Genomic DNA, 16,694 nt, shown 5'->3' with positions numbered 1-16,694 from the left:
AAAAAAACAACAACAACAAAAAAAAGAAACCCGGGGAAGATGTTTTTTTTCTCCTTGTCTGACTCCTTTCAGGGTTCAAGACAGCTTGCCTGCCTTCCCAAACTGCTTACAGTAAGAGGATTGGTTGGTAACAATGCAATCTTTAATTTATGATAAACTCCCAGCGAAACGGGTTGTCGGTTCCCTGGTGGAGGCACTTAAAAAGAAGACAAGAGAGAGGTGAAGAGAGGCAGGAGGAAGGCTTGTGGAGGAAGAGCAGAATAGAAGAATAGGCAGGGAGATAATTGAGTGGTGACAGACGAGCAGACAGACAGACAGGCAAACAGAGAAGCATCTACCAGAAATGAAAGAGAGTGATTATGCTTAAGGGCACTGGAGACACAGGTACTAAACTACGTGTACACTTGCCTGTCTACACATTTATACAATGCATTTATGCGGTTGACGTTTAGCCCTTCCTGCCAACTTAAAATATTTGACTGTGTAACCGAGGTGCAACAAAATCCCAGTTAACACACAAGATGTATTTAGCCCACCTTTCTTTCTGTTTTTTTTTTCAGATGGTAATGCCGCCATAAATCTTAGCACTTAAAACCTCCCTGTTTCTCCTTAGCCCATGTGACAGCCCACAGTGTGTCTGCCAGCAGTGCAAGTGAGGCGTAAGAAAAGGGGTCGAAGGGCCCATCCATGTAAGACGAGATGACAAGGCTCTGAATTAATTAATGTTTGTAATAAAAAAAAAAAAATCGTTGGTGAAGAAAATATGTCTAACGGCAGCCCCGGGGCCTTCTGTGGTAATTAACTGGAACACAAGCCTAGAACTCTTTCCCTCCTCCCTCCTCTCCCACTTACTCCTCTTACCTCTTTTTCCTTCCCTTAAACTTGACTGTTTCTTCTCGCTACCTTGATGTCTTTTTCCTGCTTTCCGCAACCTTCCTTTCACGCTTCCTATCTGCTCTTCCCCTCTCTTGTACCTCCCCAACCCTTTCCGTCTCTTTTGCCTCGATTCTTTCTCCAATGAGCGACACCTTACAGTGATTGTGCACTTTGTCGCGCTGCGCCTGCCAGAGTTCCCCAGAGAGGAAGATGGCTAAAGCAGAAATGCAGACGGACGAAGCGAAAGATAATGATCAAGATGCGCCAACAGTCAGAGATTGGCTGGATGAGAAAGGGAGGCGGATGATCGTGAGAAAAGACGCCGTGTTTTCTTTAATGCAACATTCAGAGGGTCATCTGCTTAATACAATATGTACCTGCACACTGGAGTTACACCTCCCCCCTGTGAAATAGACTTTGGGAGATCTTCTGCTTGGTCCACTGCACCAGCTGATTACACTAATTGGTGGCCCCATTCTGGCTTCGGGGAGAAGTAATGCCATGTTATCCAGAGCCTAGCAATGATATTGCATGTCACCAGATCTCATATCACTGAACTGAAGCCATTTTAATGTTTTATTTTGTATTCATTTGTGACTGAATACAAGTCTTTGTGTCATACGGCAGCAGTTTTAGTACGCATCCCTTTGCCAGGGGAGCACAGTTCATTTAAGCCGCTGAGGTAATAATCAGAGAGGAATTCAATCTGTTTAATGTGCTGAATACTGAATCTGAACCGTATTAAAATTTTGGCCATTAACCGCCGACACTAGTTTATGAGTGTGCTAATCAGCCGCTAAGAAAACAGACATCGAAATGCACGCCATACTGTAGTCAGAGTCAGGAAAAAAACAGAGAGATGATGGCAGACAGTGGTGAAACCAGACTTGAAATACACGATGGAGCTCACTCTGCACTGCTTTTGTATTCACATCCCCAGGTTAATGACTGCACACCAGCCGCATTCTGCCGAGTTGATGCAGGGTTACATATATTTATAGCCTCAGCTGCTGTCAATCAATTTCCCAAAACCAATTTTCATTCCCGTTTCTGTATTCTCACATCTATCCGGTAGCTTGTTCCTGCTGCTTTTATGGCATCTTGAAAATTGCTAACCCAAAAGCCTGTGGGGTTAACCTGGATGAATATCAAAAAGTTGTTTAATTGCAACCATAGGCTCTGGTTCTGTTACAAAGAAGGCACGCGCACCGGTGATCGGGCATTCTCCTGCGCTAGAGTCCAGTAATAAGTTCGTCAATAACAATCGAGCAGTGCACAGCAAGAATAACCCACCCAGGAAAAAAAAAAAAAAAAAAAAGCAGATAAAGTTTGGTACTTTTGTGGCTTTAAAATGTAATAATTACACAGAAAATGTGTGTTTTTTTCTACATTGCTGCGGCATCGAATATGCTGCTCATGCTGTGCCTCTTGTGTAGACAAGGTGTTACACCGTGTCCACTCAGCAGCTTCAGCCCTCCATCTGTGAGTAGACACGAGGCGTTCGAGCACAGCGCACAATCACTGTAGTTATGAGCAGCAGAAAGAAGAAAATTGACTTGAAGGGTAAAAAGATACTTCGGGCTGCATTTAGGAGGAGGTAAAGCAAGCGATGACAAGATAATCCACATTTTTTGGTCTCTGAGGTACTGTGCAGTGATTTACGGTCACCAGATGTTGAAGCCTGCTGCCTGCGATGATCCACTGGCCTTTGAGTGAGATGTGGTTTTGAGAGAAATGTCTCAAGTACAACCTGATGGTCTGGCACAATATGTCTGTATTTGACATTTGGTAATCTTCATGTAGTCCTATCACGTGGTCCACACGATACCTGACAGCCAACACACCAGCTTCACCCATGCTTTTTTTGTGCAAATAAGCTAATGTTAGCTTCCTAACAAGCTAAAGAGAAGTCAGTTCTCACAGAGCCACTAGTACTGCTGAGGGCTCTTACACTCATCTTTCAGGGGAGGTTTAAAGGTACATTATTGGACTGCTAGTCTGTCCGTGCATCATTATAGCATGGGAACAGGAGAAAGACTGCAAATCTGTTCACACATTTCTGTAGCACCTCATTTGTATTGGGAAGCTTCTTCAAATCCCTTGTTTTTCTGCTCATATAATTCTCTTTTCAGACATGTTACGACAATGCTCGATTTATCAGCAAAATCCCGTTTTTCTTCTCCTCTGATGATGTCTAACTTTGATATTAGCACCTTAAAGGGGTCACAGGTTTGAGAATATGGAATGAAATAAATCCTTAGAGAAGTCAATTGGTACGACTTTTAAAACAACAAGCGAAACAACAACAACAAAAATACTGGCATCCAGCTGTTCCCTCAGCCTCCTAGTAGATGCACCTATGGTATGATTTGAAAAATCTTTAGCGATTTAATATCGTCACAAGATTTTCAGAAAACTTTACTTCTGATCTTTATCTAGATGTCACTGAGACTTTTAGCAGATGCACCTAAAGCATCAATTTCCAAATTCTGTCACTTCATTCTCAAAGTATTACATTTACAAACCTGCACGCCGACCATCCACCCATCTGTCTGGCGGAGTGACAACAATACCCCATCAGCCTTTTGAGGGTAAAACCGGATTATAGAAAAATACTAGTGTACTTACTCGTTCTCCAGAGCGTGGTCTCTTCTTTGGCCTGCTGGGTACTGTGTCTTCTTTAGGATTGGTGTCTATGGCCCAGTAGGAACCCTGAATATTAACATCAGTAAAACAAACATTAGAAACATATTTGATGGAAGCTTTTTTTTAGTTGTGCTTTTCTCCAGTGGTTTGGTTGCTTTGTAGGTTTGTCCAAAGCTTCAAACTTTGTCTTGAATGCCCGTCCCTGAGTTTGGTTTTTTCGGTGTTAAAAGGGAGTTTTCCCTTCCCACTGTTGCCAAAGTGCTTGCTCATAAGGGGGTCATCTGATTGTTGGGGTTTTCTCTGTATTAGTAAAGAGTCTTTACTTTATACAATATAAAGCACCTTCAGGCTGCTGTTGTTATGATTTGGTGCTATATAAATAGAACAGAATTGAATTGACATGAAAACAAGAAGTATTCATTTAATTATCAATAAATGTGTTGGAAATACACATTTTTAATATTGATGTTGATATTAGGTCTTTTTGTCTGGGTAGAAAAAGGAAAGAAAAGTTAAATTTGATTTAAATCTAAGATTTAAATTCAAAATTGTCCTTGAGTATCATGTTTGGGTAAATGTAATTATTTACTCTATGTCTCCTTAGATAATTTTATTTAATGAAATGAGGGAAAATCTACATTAGTCACCCACACACAGTGACAAAGACACCAGGTTACAGCAGACAACTTATGAAAGATAAAGTATAACAGCAGCAGTAACACTAACACACAGACTATATAAACGGAGGTATTGGGCCACCTTCTCATTTCACCTACAGAAGCTGCTCGTCTATTGAAACGCATGCCACGAAGCTCCCAGTGCACAGTTTCTGTGCTGATGTTAATGCCAGAGAAAGTCTGGAGTTCTGTAACTAGTGAATCAGCAAAGCGCTAGAAACTTTTACACACTGTGCAACTCAGCAGGCAGCACTCTGTAACCTTACATGGTCTGCCACTTCCTGTAGTTCCTAAATTCTTCAACAGCAGTTAAAGTTAGTGGTGGAATATCTAGGAGGCAGTCAATTAAATGAACTGACTTCTTGCAATGGTGGCATCCTATCACAGTACCACACTTGAGTTCTGTGAGCTCTTTAGAGCAGCCCTCCTCTAAAGAGGCTTTTAAATGCAGACTACATGGCTAGGTGCTTGATTTTATACACCAGTGGCAAAGAAAGTGAAACCTCTTCAACTGAAGGATTAAGAGATGCAGACCAATGCTTTTGATCATATACTAGTGGCCAAAAGTATTATATTAATGCTATATTCTACATGCGTATAAAAGAGAATGGGATAGCTGAGAATCCTACTTACAGAGTAACTAACATTAGTGATTAATTTACACATAAGCATCCCATCATAAGTTATGCAGTCAGTACAAGTAGCAACAAATATAGCCCTAATTATGCTGAATTACTGATCAAAGAGCAAACCCCTCCATCTATAAGCCAAATATTGAAAAATACCTACAATTTCACAGATGTGGCTATAAAATCATTTCTAAATATTGGTAAATATGACTGGTCAATAAACTGCAGTTGCAGGCCAAGATATTTTATTATGAATTTTAAATCTTTATATTGTTCTGATAATTCACTCTGTAAAGTCTAAACCATGAAATATTTTCAAGAAAATTGTAATTTTTTGAAACAGAAATTTCCTGCTCACAGTTAATCTTACAAACAAAACATTTAAGGGGGTTAGTCTTAATAAAAGATCACACTGATGATAGAGAAGTCTCAAAAACTCAGGGATTAAATATGATCCACTCGCCACTATTTACACCTATTCTTTCCCCAAACTGTTTAAGATTACGTTAGATTTGAAAAACACAGTGTCTTACAAGATAAACCAGTATTTATTTCTCTGAATCTACTTGTTTTCTTAATCCATGACATTGCTTCTTCTTTATTACTTCTACAAAATAAGGCCTGCAGTAAGTGTCACTAAATAGAAAGTAAGTGCTGTGAGATGGACGCATCCACAGTATCCAAAAGCATCAACTTATCTGTTATTCTTCCAGTATCAAATTAGTTTTCTCTAGGTTTAGTTCTCCAGTGGTGCACGCTTCTGCATCCTTTCCCCAGAAAATCCACCAAAATCCTTTTGATACATAATGTTAAAACACAGCAGTGTCCAAAATAAACAGATACAATAAGAGAGGAGGAAATCAATTGCTTTTAGCTCCTAGATTTCCTTCCGGTATTATTTTTTTTTTCAGCCTTTCATTTTGCCTCTTCCCTCCCAAGGAGGTCCAAAGCTGCAGACTGAATTCGAGAGGTTCATCTAGGCCACACATGCACACAGCTCAACCCTCAACATCTATCTGCCCCCCACCTCTCATATTCTTTCCTCTTCTCCTCCCCCTGTCTCTCAGTCCCACATCACTGAACAGTACACAGCCAATTAACGTTAGCACATGCATGATTTAGCTTCTCCTCTCTCTCTGTGGCTTCAAACAGAGCATGTACATTCAGCTTCTCCACACACACACACACACACACACACACGCGCGCACACAGTTGACCCCCACCCCACCACCACTACGCCGAGGTATCGACCACTTCGATCCACGGTGTGAATTAAGGTGCTGGTCAGGTCCAAGTCAGGCTAATCAGGGGGGAGCCGCTCTCTTTGTGTCTTTGCAGACTATAGGCCTCCACTCAAGCCCAAGGATTTTGTTTGAATTATTTAAACCTTCTTCCCCCTAATTCATTTTTCAATGGCTCCAAAATCCCCGCAGCCTGGAGAAACTCTCCGCTCCCCCACCCCCCCGCACCTCAACCGTACCCCCTAAACAAAATGAGCAGAGTTTTTAAGAGCTCATTGAAAAGTTTGGCTCCTCAGTTTTGTGTAAAAGTGGCGGATCGCCTCCAACATTAACCTTGTGACGAGTTTGAGCTTGTATTAAAAATATGGCGTAAGGACAGGGTTCAGTGATCAGCTGCAATTATACACTTTCCCCATCTGAGCATGTCCTTCGATTTCAGCACAACCAAGCACTTGACAAATTGTTGTTATCAAACCAGAGTTGCTGAAGTGGCCGTGGCAACGCTGCTTCCTAACCACAGCAGCAGCAGCAGGAGTGAAACATATCTAAAGCTTCCTCCGATTGTGTCTGCAAGATACAGAGAGAAGCAGTTCTAATAAAGCATAACAGATGCATGGAAGGCCTTGCATCTGAGGGAGTGTACCTACATATACTTATTATTCATTACTCCCTGTACCACATTATTACTTGGCAGAATCAATATCGCAGGAGCCACAGAAAACAGAGAAAGCAGCATTAGGCATTCAGCACAGCCGGTTATGGAGTTACAAATTGCTTTTAACCGCAGACGCTGTGTGTGTGTGTGACAAAGAAGCAGAGCAAGTGAGCACTTAAGCACAAGTGTGTTCACACATGTGGCACGAGTGCTACTAAACACGTCAAAAGTCGCCACTTACTGGTAAAGCCTGCTGAAACCGACTCGACATTTGCGCCGTGCGCCGCCCAGCTGTTTTTTTTTTTAAGTCGCACAATAAGGTTGAGAAAATACTTACTTTTCCAGGGTCGTCTTTGGAGCGAGGCACTTTGAGAAAACACTTGTTCAAGGACAAGTTGTGTCGTATAGAATTCTGCAGAGGGAGAGAGAAAAAGGAAGAAAGGAAGAGAAAAGGAAGAGAATATTATGAAGCAGTAACAAAGTGGCATCACTTTTACACGTTTTCTTTAAATAAGCAAACTGTAATATGCTGACTATATTACAGTTACTTTCTGAATCTGCTTTCATTCTACAGTAGGGACTGGAGAATATGAGAAAAGTCTAAAACCTATTATTTTTCTTTATTTTTCTTTTACATATACCCACACAAAGACGCACCAATATGCACAGATAGATAAACAGAGAAATAAAACGTATGCTTTTTAAACACGCTCTTATTGAATAAGGATAAATGTCTGCTGCGTTGTGCAGCATCTTTAGTGAAATATCTGCTGTATGTTGGCTTTGCATTAAGGATGAAACATCATTTATCAGCCAGCCTTATTCATTAGTGTCCACTGCAACAGAAGCTTTTATCTTTTTCCAGCCTTTGTCAAGACTGTTGGGAACCAATGCAAAACCATTATGGGACCTTGCCATGTCCTTCATCTCCTCCCAAAGTACAAGTGTTTCTTCACTCAGATTAGAATCTGGTCTTACTATCTTTAGCTTGGGTTTCGCTCAGATCTGGCTCCAGAACCTCGGTCTCCACATTAGCGAAGGCCTTCAAAAGGAGTTCTCCGCTTTCTACTCCGTACCGTGTCGAATAAAAACAGACACTACGGGTCACGGTTAGACAAGAGTGAAATGCGGGCTGCTACGGTGCAGATGCAGACAACTCCATTGATTAAAGCCGAAGCGTACCAGACGCTCCCGAAACTGATGATTGAAAACAGGAGGCTGGAGCGCATTTCAGTCAAGATAGGGAGCGAGACAGAGGGATGCTAGGGCAATGATTCGCCATGACCGTGAGGTGGGTGATAATGTCAGCGGTTGTGCGTTTGATGTGCTACAGGGTTGGATTTGTTTTTTTGGAATATGTCAAGAGGCTGTGCTCAGAGTAAAACTGGAGGGAGGAGGAGGAGTTTAAGCTGGGCTTAATGAAAACTCACATTTTTGTACACGTTCGGTTTTAGCCATAAAGACGAGAAGATCATATTTCTTAAATTTATAACAATCCCTATTGTTTATGTGTGTATTTGTGTGTGTGTTGTGAGGGTAGGAAAAGAAAGAGAGAGAGTGAGAGAAACGGGGGGGGCACAACAGCTTATGCTAACCTGACATGAACCTGTTCTCCCTGCAGGCTCCCGTTCTCCACTCATCTGCTGCTGCTAATTAATACCACTGGGGAGGAGGAGGAGAGAAGACAGAGGGATGGGAGGAATTTCTCGTCTCCTTCTCTCGGGTTCGTACTGCTCAGCAGCAGCTTTGTTTCTCTTACAGAAAAAGAAAAACACCTTCTCTCTCTCTCTCTCGCTTTCTGTCTCCAGTATACCATTACAGCCTAGTCCACCTCTGCCTCCCCTCGATCTCTGCTGAAGAAGAAATGCTCGAGCAGGTTTTGGCTTCTCTGCTTAGCGGGTCACTGCCTGCTTGTGGCCGTCCATCAAGGAAATATGTGGCAGTCGGGAGATGAAAAAAGGCAAGGAGGACTGCCACCAGCTACCACACTACGGTAACCATCTGTTCCAAAAACTTTCCTGCGGTTGGTGGCGGTAGATCATTAACACAGAGTCCCGTCACTTCAGGAGCCAGCCCATCTAACTTTGCTAACCTCTACCTGTTATTTGTTTATTCACACACTATATTTTATGACTCAAGCAATTTTTGAACATCTGTGCACTACTTGCAATGTCTGCACAACCCCATCTATTTCAGACTTTGTACACTCTAGCACTTTTCACTTTTGGGGCATGTGTGTCCATTGCTGGGCCGCATGCTTGCACTGTGGCTTTTAAAACCTTTGTACAGCCCTGAATTTGTTCCTGTCATTTGGCTAACTAAAAAACTCTTCCAGTGTGGAATAATCATAAGTCGTCCCCTTTCAGTAAATTGAGAATTTACTGTAATATTTTTCAGATGGTTTGGAGCACGGGAGTTTTCTTCCATGTGAGCGTGTCCCTTATGATCCACATATCAACAAAAACAGCCCGTAGCCCAAACCAATCAGCATGCGAGGATACAGCTGGATTAGGATAGAATAGATAGAATAAAATGAGCTGAATTTAAAGACTGACATGTACAGTGCTGTTTGAAGCTTGCAAACTTGCACTACACTGTATTGCTTAATTAATTTCATGCCCTTCTTTCTTTTGTGTCTGTGCTGACTGTATGTGAGAGAAGGGTGAAAGGAAAGGAGAGAGAGTGGTGATCCTCTAAGCTTTGCTTATTTTCTTGAGTGCCCTGCAATTACCGATGAGCAAAATATATTTTTTAACTGAATTAAAAATTTAGTGTGTAAAACTAGACTACATGACGTTCTAAGTGGTGACACAAAACCAACGTGGTGCTTATGGCGTAATCTTAACTTCTGTATGCTGTCAGCGCTCACAGTGATGAGACATTTGCTTAGCAGCATTAAACAAAATATATTTGAGGTTAAACGGTAAAGGTAACAACCTGCAGGTCAGTATTTAATCTTTATATGATTCAAAACATCATTTGGATATGGACATTATATTAAAGTTATATTACATTAAATAATGTTCATATTCAGTGTTAGGTAATGTTGGTGGCTATGGCTCAGGTGGTAGAGTGAGCAGAGTGAGCTCCAGCCTTAGCTGAACTTTGCTGAGCTAACTAGCCTTTGGTGCAGCACTGGTGTCGTTCTCCTCCTCAGTGGGCTCCCCCACCAGTCTTGTTGAGCTGTGCTTGACTTGCAGGTGTGCTTCTACATATTTGATGTAAAGCTGCAGCTGACAAACATTCATTATCGGCCAGGGATACATCTTCATTTCTCTTACACTCGTGTCTCAGTGGAACAATGTCACAAGTTAAGACTGAATACTGAACACTAGGACAAATGCACCTGTGCATGCTGTTGGGAGGTAGAAACAAAAGAAACAGGAAATATGGTGCAACAGTGACAAATAGCTAATATTAAAAAGTAACAGTTTTTGAGGCTGATTGGATAAAAAAGTAACCTGAGTACTCTAATGAGCTAATTTGTAATGCATTACCCTCAGCATTGCTCATATACAGTGTACATGTATATATTGGTTATTTTCAGCATGTAACACAAATATGGTTTATGACAGAGCTACTGGAAGAACAATGGTATGTTTCACAAAGCAAAAGGCAATGCATTATATAGGAGGTTAAACACACAAGTACAACAATGCCAGCACTGTAACAAAGCAACAATGTCTGAGAGGTGATATGAGCATAATAGGAACGGTCTGTGCAGCAGTATAGTGATAAAAAAATGCTATATGAATTTATATATGCACTTTCCTTGCTGTGGTCACAAAGATGGGAAAAGCGCTATATTAGTAAAGCCTATTTAAAAACATTTAAATATCTTTACAGACACCTTCTTTAGTTTTAAGATTAATCTTAAAAATGTCATTTTTTGTAGTTCGAGGTGACCCTGAACCCTCCCTTGGTTACACTGGAGTAGGGCTAGGCTTGGGGGCTTCCCATGTTGCTCTGAGCAAAGTTTCTTCTTCGCTCACCTTTTTTCACACTCTGTGCATTCTTATACCACTCTGCATTTAACCATGAGTTATTATTAATCTCTGTTTCCCTTCCACAGTGTCTCTTTTGTCCTGTCTCCCTCCTCTCACCCCTAACCTGTCACGGCAGATGGCTGAGCTCGTTAGGGAGAAAACTTTGGTGCGTCGACGTCCGCGAGCTCTTCCAGGAATGGTGATGATGTTTTCCAGGAAAAATTGGGAGGCATTGAGTTAGTATGTGTTGATCGGATGCAAACTTAATCAGCTCCAGAGCAGGTAAGGTCTTCAGCAGAAGTTACCATGGCGATGCAACAAGGGAAATGAACCACCTTTCCAAGATTGGAAACCCAAGGTTGAACCCAAACTTCCCTCATCAAACCTTAGCGAGGTTCGTCCTGGTTTGTCTAACTTCAAATGAATGAATTCCTGAACTTATATTTACCTCTCAATATGTTTTACTCTATACTTTCTTCATTTTATCAGCCTTTTCATCACTGTATGGTAATTTTTCTTTATCGAATAGTATGAAGATTTCATTTCAAACATTTAATAGGCTGTTATGAACTCCATACACACACACACACACACACACACTCTCTCTCTTAGCCACCCACACGTATGCAAAAGGGCGAATGATACATAAAACAGATTCTGTTTCTTTTCCCTGACGGGATCCTGGATAAAAGAAAGAATAACAAAAAAAACTAAATATGATTTCTCCACATAGCTCGCTACAAGGACATAAAGATGCTGTGTGTGTTTGTGCATCTCTTCCTCGGTGTAACCACACACAGAGGAAGACCGTCCTTCATTCTGTGCCTGCCTGTCTGTGTGTCATTTGTGAATACATAGTACGTGCGAAAGCCTGCTTTCATAAATGCTAAAGAAATAAAAAGTAATCTTTCACTGAATAATCATTAGCAATAGATGAACTGATTAGCAGCGCTGTGAAGTAAGATAATGAGAGTCACTGCTGTATCTTCCTCCCACACATTCCTCGCCCTGCCTGATTAATGAGCTTTTTTTGACCAGGCTGAGGCCATGCCATTCCCGCCCAGTAGCTGAAGGATCACAGAGCGTGCGAGTGTGTGCCTGCGTGTTTGTGTGAAACGCAGGCGCTGAATAAGACTACTGGTTGAGTCCCATACCTTTGGCATGAACAAAATTATATACACAACATCGACAACCTCCATTTCCACTGAAGAAAAAAAATGTCTGTAAACACAGTAAATCAGTGTTTGCTCTCTCCATAAGCAGCAGTCCAGACCAACTTAAGGCATAATAAGTATGTCTGTGGATGCATGCTTTCCATACACTACCAGTTACTGTGAGCATAATATAATGCACAATTCTGCCATCCGAACTACACGAGAGTTACTTAATAATTATCTAATTACTACGGAGCCCTGAAGTCGCTTAGAGAGTACAAGCTGCAGTTTTGATTCATTTGAAGCCACAATATGGCTCCATGATTTAGTTACTTGTCCACACAATATATGCATATAGAGAGAGACTAGCCTTTCTCCCTGAATTATGAAGAAGTCAGCAGGCGCCCGGGCTTTATGACTCATAACTTAAAAGTTAAAAATCCTCTTTCCGTCCATATTAATCTGCTCCAGCCGAATTTTAATCAATGCAAGCAGGTCACAGTGCAAGACAAACAATACTGATCTCTATTGGTTTTGGTTAAACCTTCCAAACAAGCCAGACTGGCATTGTGTCTACACCTGAATGCATGCAAAGCATCTGCCTTCACACAGGTGCTCACAATCAGCATTAGTATTTTATGTAATGCGTTTAATGTTGTGATGGAGAAAGCTTTGTGAGGTATTTCTAAAGATGTGAGGAAATTAGGAGAAAAAAAATCAGATAGAACGAGACACAGCACGGAAAGTTTATCAGCTGGCCGACATTACTGTCCAATATTAGCCATTTAAGGATCGATCTATTGATCTACTGGTATCTGTGCAATAAATGAAAATTAAAAGAGCAAAGAAGGGACGGGAGAAACAGCCTCCACTCCAGTTATATGAGTATTGCATAGTCCACCAGAGGGCAATTTCATTTTTGGTAATAAAAAAGTCAAGCAGAATGTATAAGAGAAGATGAATAAAAAACACATAACATGTTAGGGAAATCCATATATGTTTCAATTGTCTGTTTAGAAAACAAAATGATTGGCCGATATATCGGACAATAGGCCAATTTCTTTAAATCAGCAAATGTCATTATCAGTATTAAAAATCACACATCGATTGATCTCTTGAACTAGATCATCAGAATAAGATGATAGGAAATTTTGAAAGAAATGTTAAATGTACACACACATTATTAAAGAAAATGTGTTTTGTTTTTCTCGCCTTCTGGAAATAACTCATTAAAAATATCAGTAATTTGCCACACAAACCAGTTACAGACTTTTCTTACTGCTTACTGCCTCCACATAAAAATAAAAATGCCTCCAAAAAGATTTTTAATAGCAGGTTTTTGTAGCAGCTTCCAGGATCACCTGTCATCACTGGAAGAGTCAGTCCAAACCAGAGTTTGGGGAGTGTTTAAAAATGATGACAGACATTCCTTCTTTTGATTCCTTTACTGCAAAGACTAACAATTCCCATGGAAAAATTTATGAGGTTGCACTTCTTAAAGTACAGAGGTGATGGAACTTGACTGGAATATTTGTTTTTGTCTACAGTAAATATGCTAACCCAAAAGTGTGCCTCACTGTCTTTATTTTATTGTTTTTCTTTTTCATATAGTGCGTCCTGGCAATTCTGCCTGTCCAGATTTACAGGCACCATACTGTGAAAAGCCACCACTTGAGCCACCCCTCATTTCTTTATATTTTACTAGGAAAATGGGAAACTAATGTAGCAAAACATGTGCAAGCATACATAGAAATACAGTATATAAGGAAAACTGAGTTTGTGCAATTCTAACGAGCTTGAAAATCAGTATTTGATATTTGACCATATTTTTTCTTCAACTCGGATCTCACACGCAAACGTTTTTCAAGAAAATAGAATAGTCAGGGAGATAAATGAAGTAGACACTGGGAGGTGTGCACACTGACAAAGATTTAAAACAAAAATTCCCCATTTTAAGTCCATTTCTTGTAAAATTTGGCATATCTCAGCCTTTTCTCCCCGATTCCCTTCATTTAGAACGGCTTCTTCACAGCCATCCTTCCACTGAGACCATTTCTGATGATGTTTCTATGAACAGTAGATGGATCACCTGAAGGTCCAGATGCATTTCTCAGGTCTTTGCTGTATTTTTTCCCAATTTTTTTAAGGGCGTGACTTTCAGATAGTGTCGATCTGCTCGAACAGGTTGTCTTTTTCAGACCTACTGCTTCTTATTCTGTCCTTCACTTTCCTCGATTTTTTTAACAACGCACTGCACACCATGCTCAGATATGCCAACTTTTTAGACAACACCTGTCCGGAAATCATTTGTTGGCACAAAAATACTATTTTATGTCTGTAAAACTGTGTTATCTTTGGCATTTTTCATATAATTGGCTAAAGAAATGGGAACAAACCATTTGTTTTTGCAACATGCTGCTGGCAACAAAGTGTCTAAAGATACACTTTAAAAGTTGCCTGTTATGAAAGCATAAAGAAATGACGGATCTCCTAAGACTACTGAATAATACTCTATACTGATTATTTTGTTGGCTGTTTGTCTTCATGTGGCTCCATCCATGTTTTATATGCAGTTTACGGCTTTCACACGAGTATTAGATAACACAGAGACTTGTGGATGTTTGCATGTGCACAGTATATAATGTTGTAATTGCTGTTTATGTGTCTATGTGGTAAATGGATGTTGCTGCTGCCTAATGTAGGCTGCAGCATCCTGGACTTGACGAGAGTAGTTATATAAGGCAGGCTTGACAGGCATGGATGACTTTTTGACAAAATGCAATGTGATATAATGTGATGTGTGACAAAAAGTCAGGTTTTGGAAACATGCTTTCGGGTGGAGAGAGGAAAGGAATATAAGGCTGTGCATATGTGTGGATCAGCCATAGAAAGAGATAAATGATCAAAGAAAGATGCTTAACAGGATAAAAAGCCTGTCTGCATGTGTGGGTGTGTGACTAGATATGGTAAAGTGCAAGGTAAAGGCCCCAGAAGATATTCTGGCCATAGGCGGGAAGCTTGCTGCTTTTGTGAACGTGTGTTTGTGTTGGGGTAGACATGCCAGAGAAGCAGGTCACATGGAGAAGAGCAAAGTTACATAAGTGGTAGGTTTGGAAGATTTGGGTCATGCCAGCAGAGTTAAATGCAAAGTGGTAACATTAGATGGCATTCGCTCAACAGAATTGAACCCTCCTGAGAAGAGATGTTTCATAAAGGTGGAAACAAAACTTTTTAATATTTTCCTGCTCCCCGGGTTTCCTGCTGTAACAATCTTTTTCATTTTATGCACAGACACTGAGGTGAGTTATAGCTGAAGCATTAATGTGCACACTAAACTAAATGATTCCCCATCAGGTCTGCAGTTTGGGGAGGGTTTGATTACAGTCACTAAAGGTTTACAAGACGACATTTAAAAAATGGATGAAATCCAGCGTCCTGAGACACTGAGGCCTGGGGGAAAAGACCTGTCGATCTTTACATTTTTGTTTAAAAATACATTTATTAATGTGCTTCAGCAGGCTGTAATACAGAGCCTGGGAAAGCTCTAATAAGCAAGGTATAAGTCCCAGAGAAACCTCTGCTCATCAGTTGTTGTCTGCTGGGAGGCTGAGGTCAAAGGCCAAAGGGCCAAGGGTATTTGCTGGCCAGGGTATTAACCTATGGCGGGAGCTTATTCGGTCTGATGTGCACACACAAATGCACTCCCACACAACAGTATTCACGAAAGTCACTCCCATGCCCTTCAAGATGAATGCATTGTTGTGTCGGAGAGGTGCAGAGGCACAGTCAGAACCACAGATAGAGAAAGAGTGAAAAAGGAAAGAAGCCAGAGCAGGAGAGGATATTGGGAGAAAATAAAGACAGAAGAGATTTTTATTAACTTTCAGCTGAACCCATACAGTGAGGGGGTAAAATGTAAGTTTTGAAAGTAAGGCACAGGAGTAGGAGCTGGGAGGAGGGAGAGAGCAAGAGGCACAAAGAAAGAAAGAGCTGAAGTCGGCTGGATGAGGGAGTACAGGGTACAAGCGCACACGGACAGGTGTCTTAGATGTGAAAGTCTCCTGGGTTCTGAGTATCATTGAGACACCTTATTATATCCTGATGGTGACGGAGTGACAGCCGCTCCGTGAGTATGCAGGGCTGAATGCAAGTCACTACTTCAAACTCCATCTGATACATATTCATTTCATTTGATGGACTCTTTCCCCACCCTCTTCACTCCCTCACTCAAGTACTTCACACAAGTCATCTATAAGATGAGAGGTACGCGCGGCTGTGCAGCGTCTGCTTGTACACAAGTGTGTGCGCCTGAGTGGGTGTGTGCATTTCAGCGTTTTGTTGGTTCGTTCGTCTGGATGTAAGCATGTGTGCAAGCGAGTGTGTGTGTGTACCTGTGCACGTGAGCAGTTATGCATGCACCTGTTCATCTGCGTTAATGTGTCTACACGTGTGTATGTGTGTGTGTTTCCAGAATGTACCAGAACCTGCTTGCTTGTGTGTGATGGAAAGAGAAGGCGAGGGCCTAAGTGAGTCTGCATGCTTGTGACTCGCACACACACACATACACACACAAAAAAAGCAACAACAACATCACAGACAAGGTGGAAGCAGGGTTTCTGCCGTCTCTGGGGATCTAGCAAGCTGCTCCAAAACAATAAAAATATTCAAAAACGCAGTTCATCATTCCAACCAGCAGGCCCGGCTTTGCCACATCATTTTGTCTAGAGTCATTTTAGACACAGACTGCTTGGAAGCCCTTAGCAGGTTGCAGGTTATACAAATCTAGTGTTGCATTTCCAGAGGCTCACATCAGTCTGGTTTAATTATTGC

The 16,694-nt window shown here is 41.2% G+C and overlaps 1 protein-coding gene across 6 annotated transcripts in view; it reads right to left on the bottom strand.

Moving 5' to 3' along the window:
- Positions 1-16,694, bottom strand: part of LOC116309675 (forkhead box protein J3-like) — a 67,187-nt gene that overhangs the window by 27,385 nt on the left and 23,108 nt on the right. For all 6 annotated transcript variants that reach the window (XM_039603921.1, XM_039603920.1, XM_039603923.1 and 3 more), the window contains 2 exons: positions 7,062-7,136; positions 3,505-3,588 (listed from right to left, as the gene is read on the bottom strand). In XM_039603921.1, coding sequence (XP_039459855.1) covers positions 3,505-3,588; positions 7,062-7,136 — 159 coding nt within the window. The remainder of the gene's footprint in view (positions 1-3,504; positions 3,589-7,061; positions 7,137-16,694) is intronic.

Source organism: Oreochromis aureus, linkage group 20 (assembly GCF_013358895.1).
Source record: "Oreochromis aureus strain Israel breed Guangdong linkage group 20, ZZ_aureus, whole genome shotgun sequence".
In the NCBI taxonomy this organism is placed as follows: Eukaryota; Metazoa; Chordata; class Actinopteri; order Cichliformes; family Cichlidae; genus Oreochromis; species Oreochromis aureus.
Note: the sequence above shows the minus strand (reverse complement) of the source record. Positions and strands in the feature narration are given on the sequence as shown.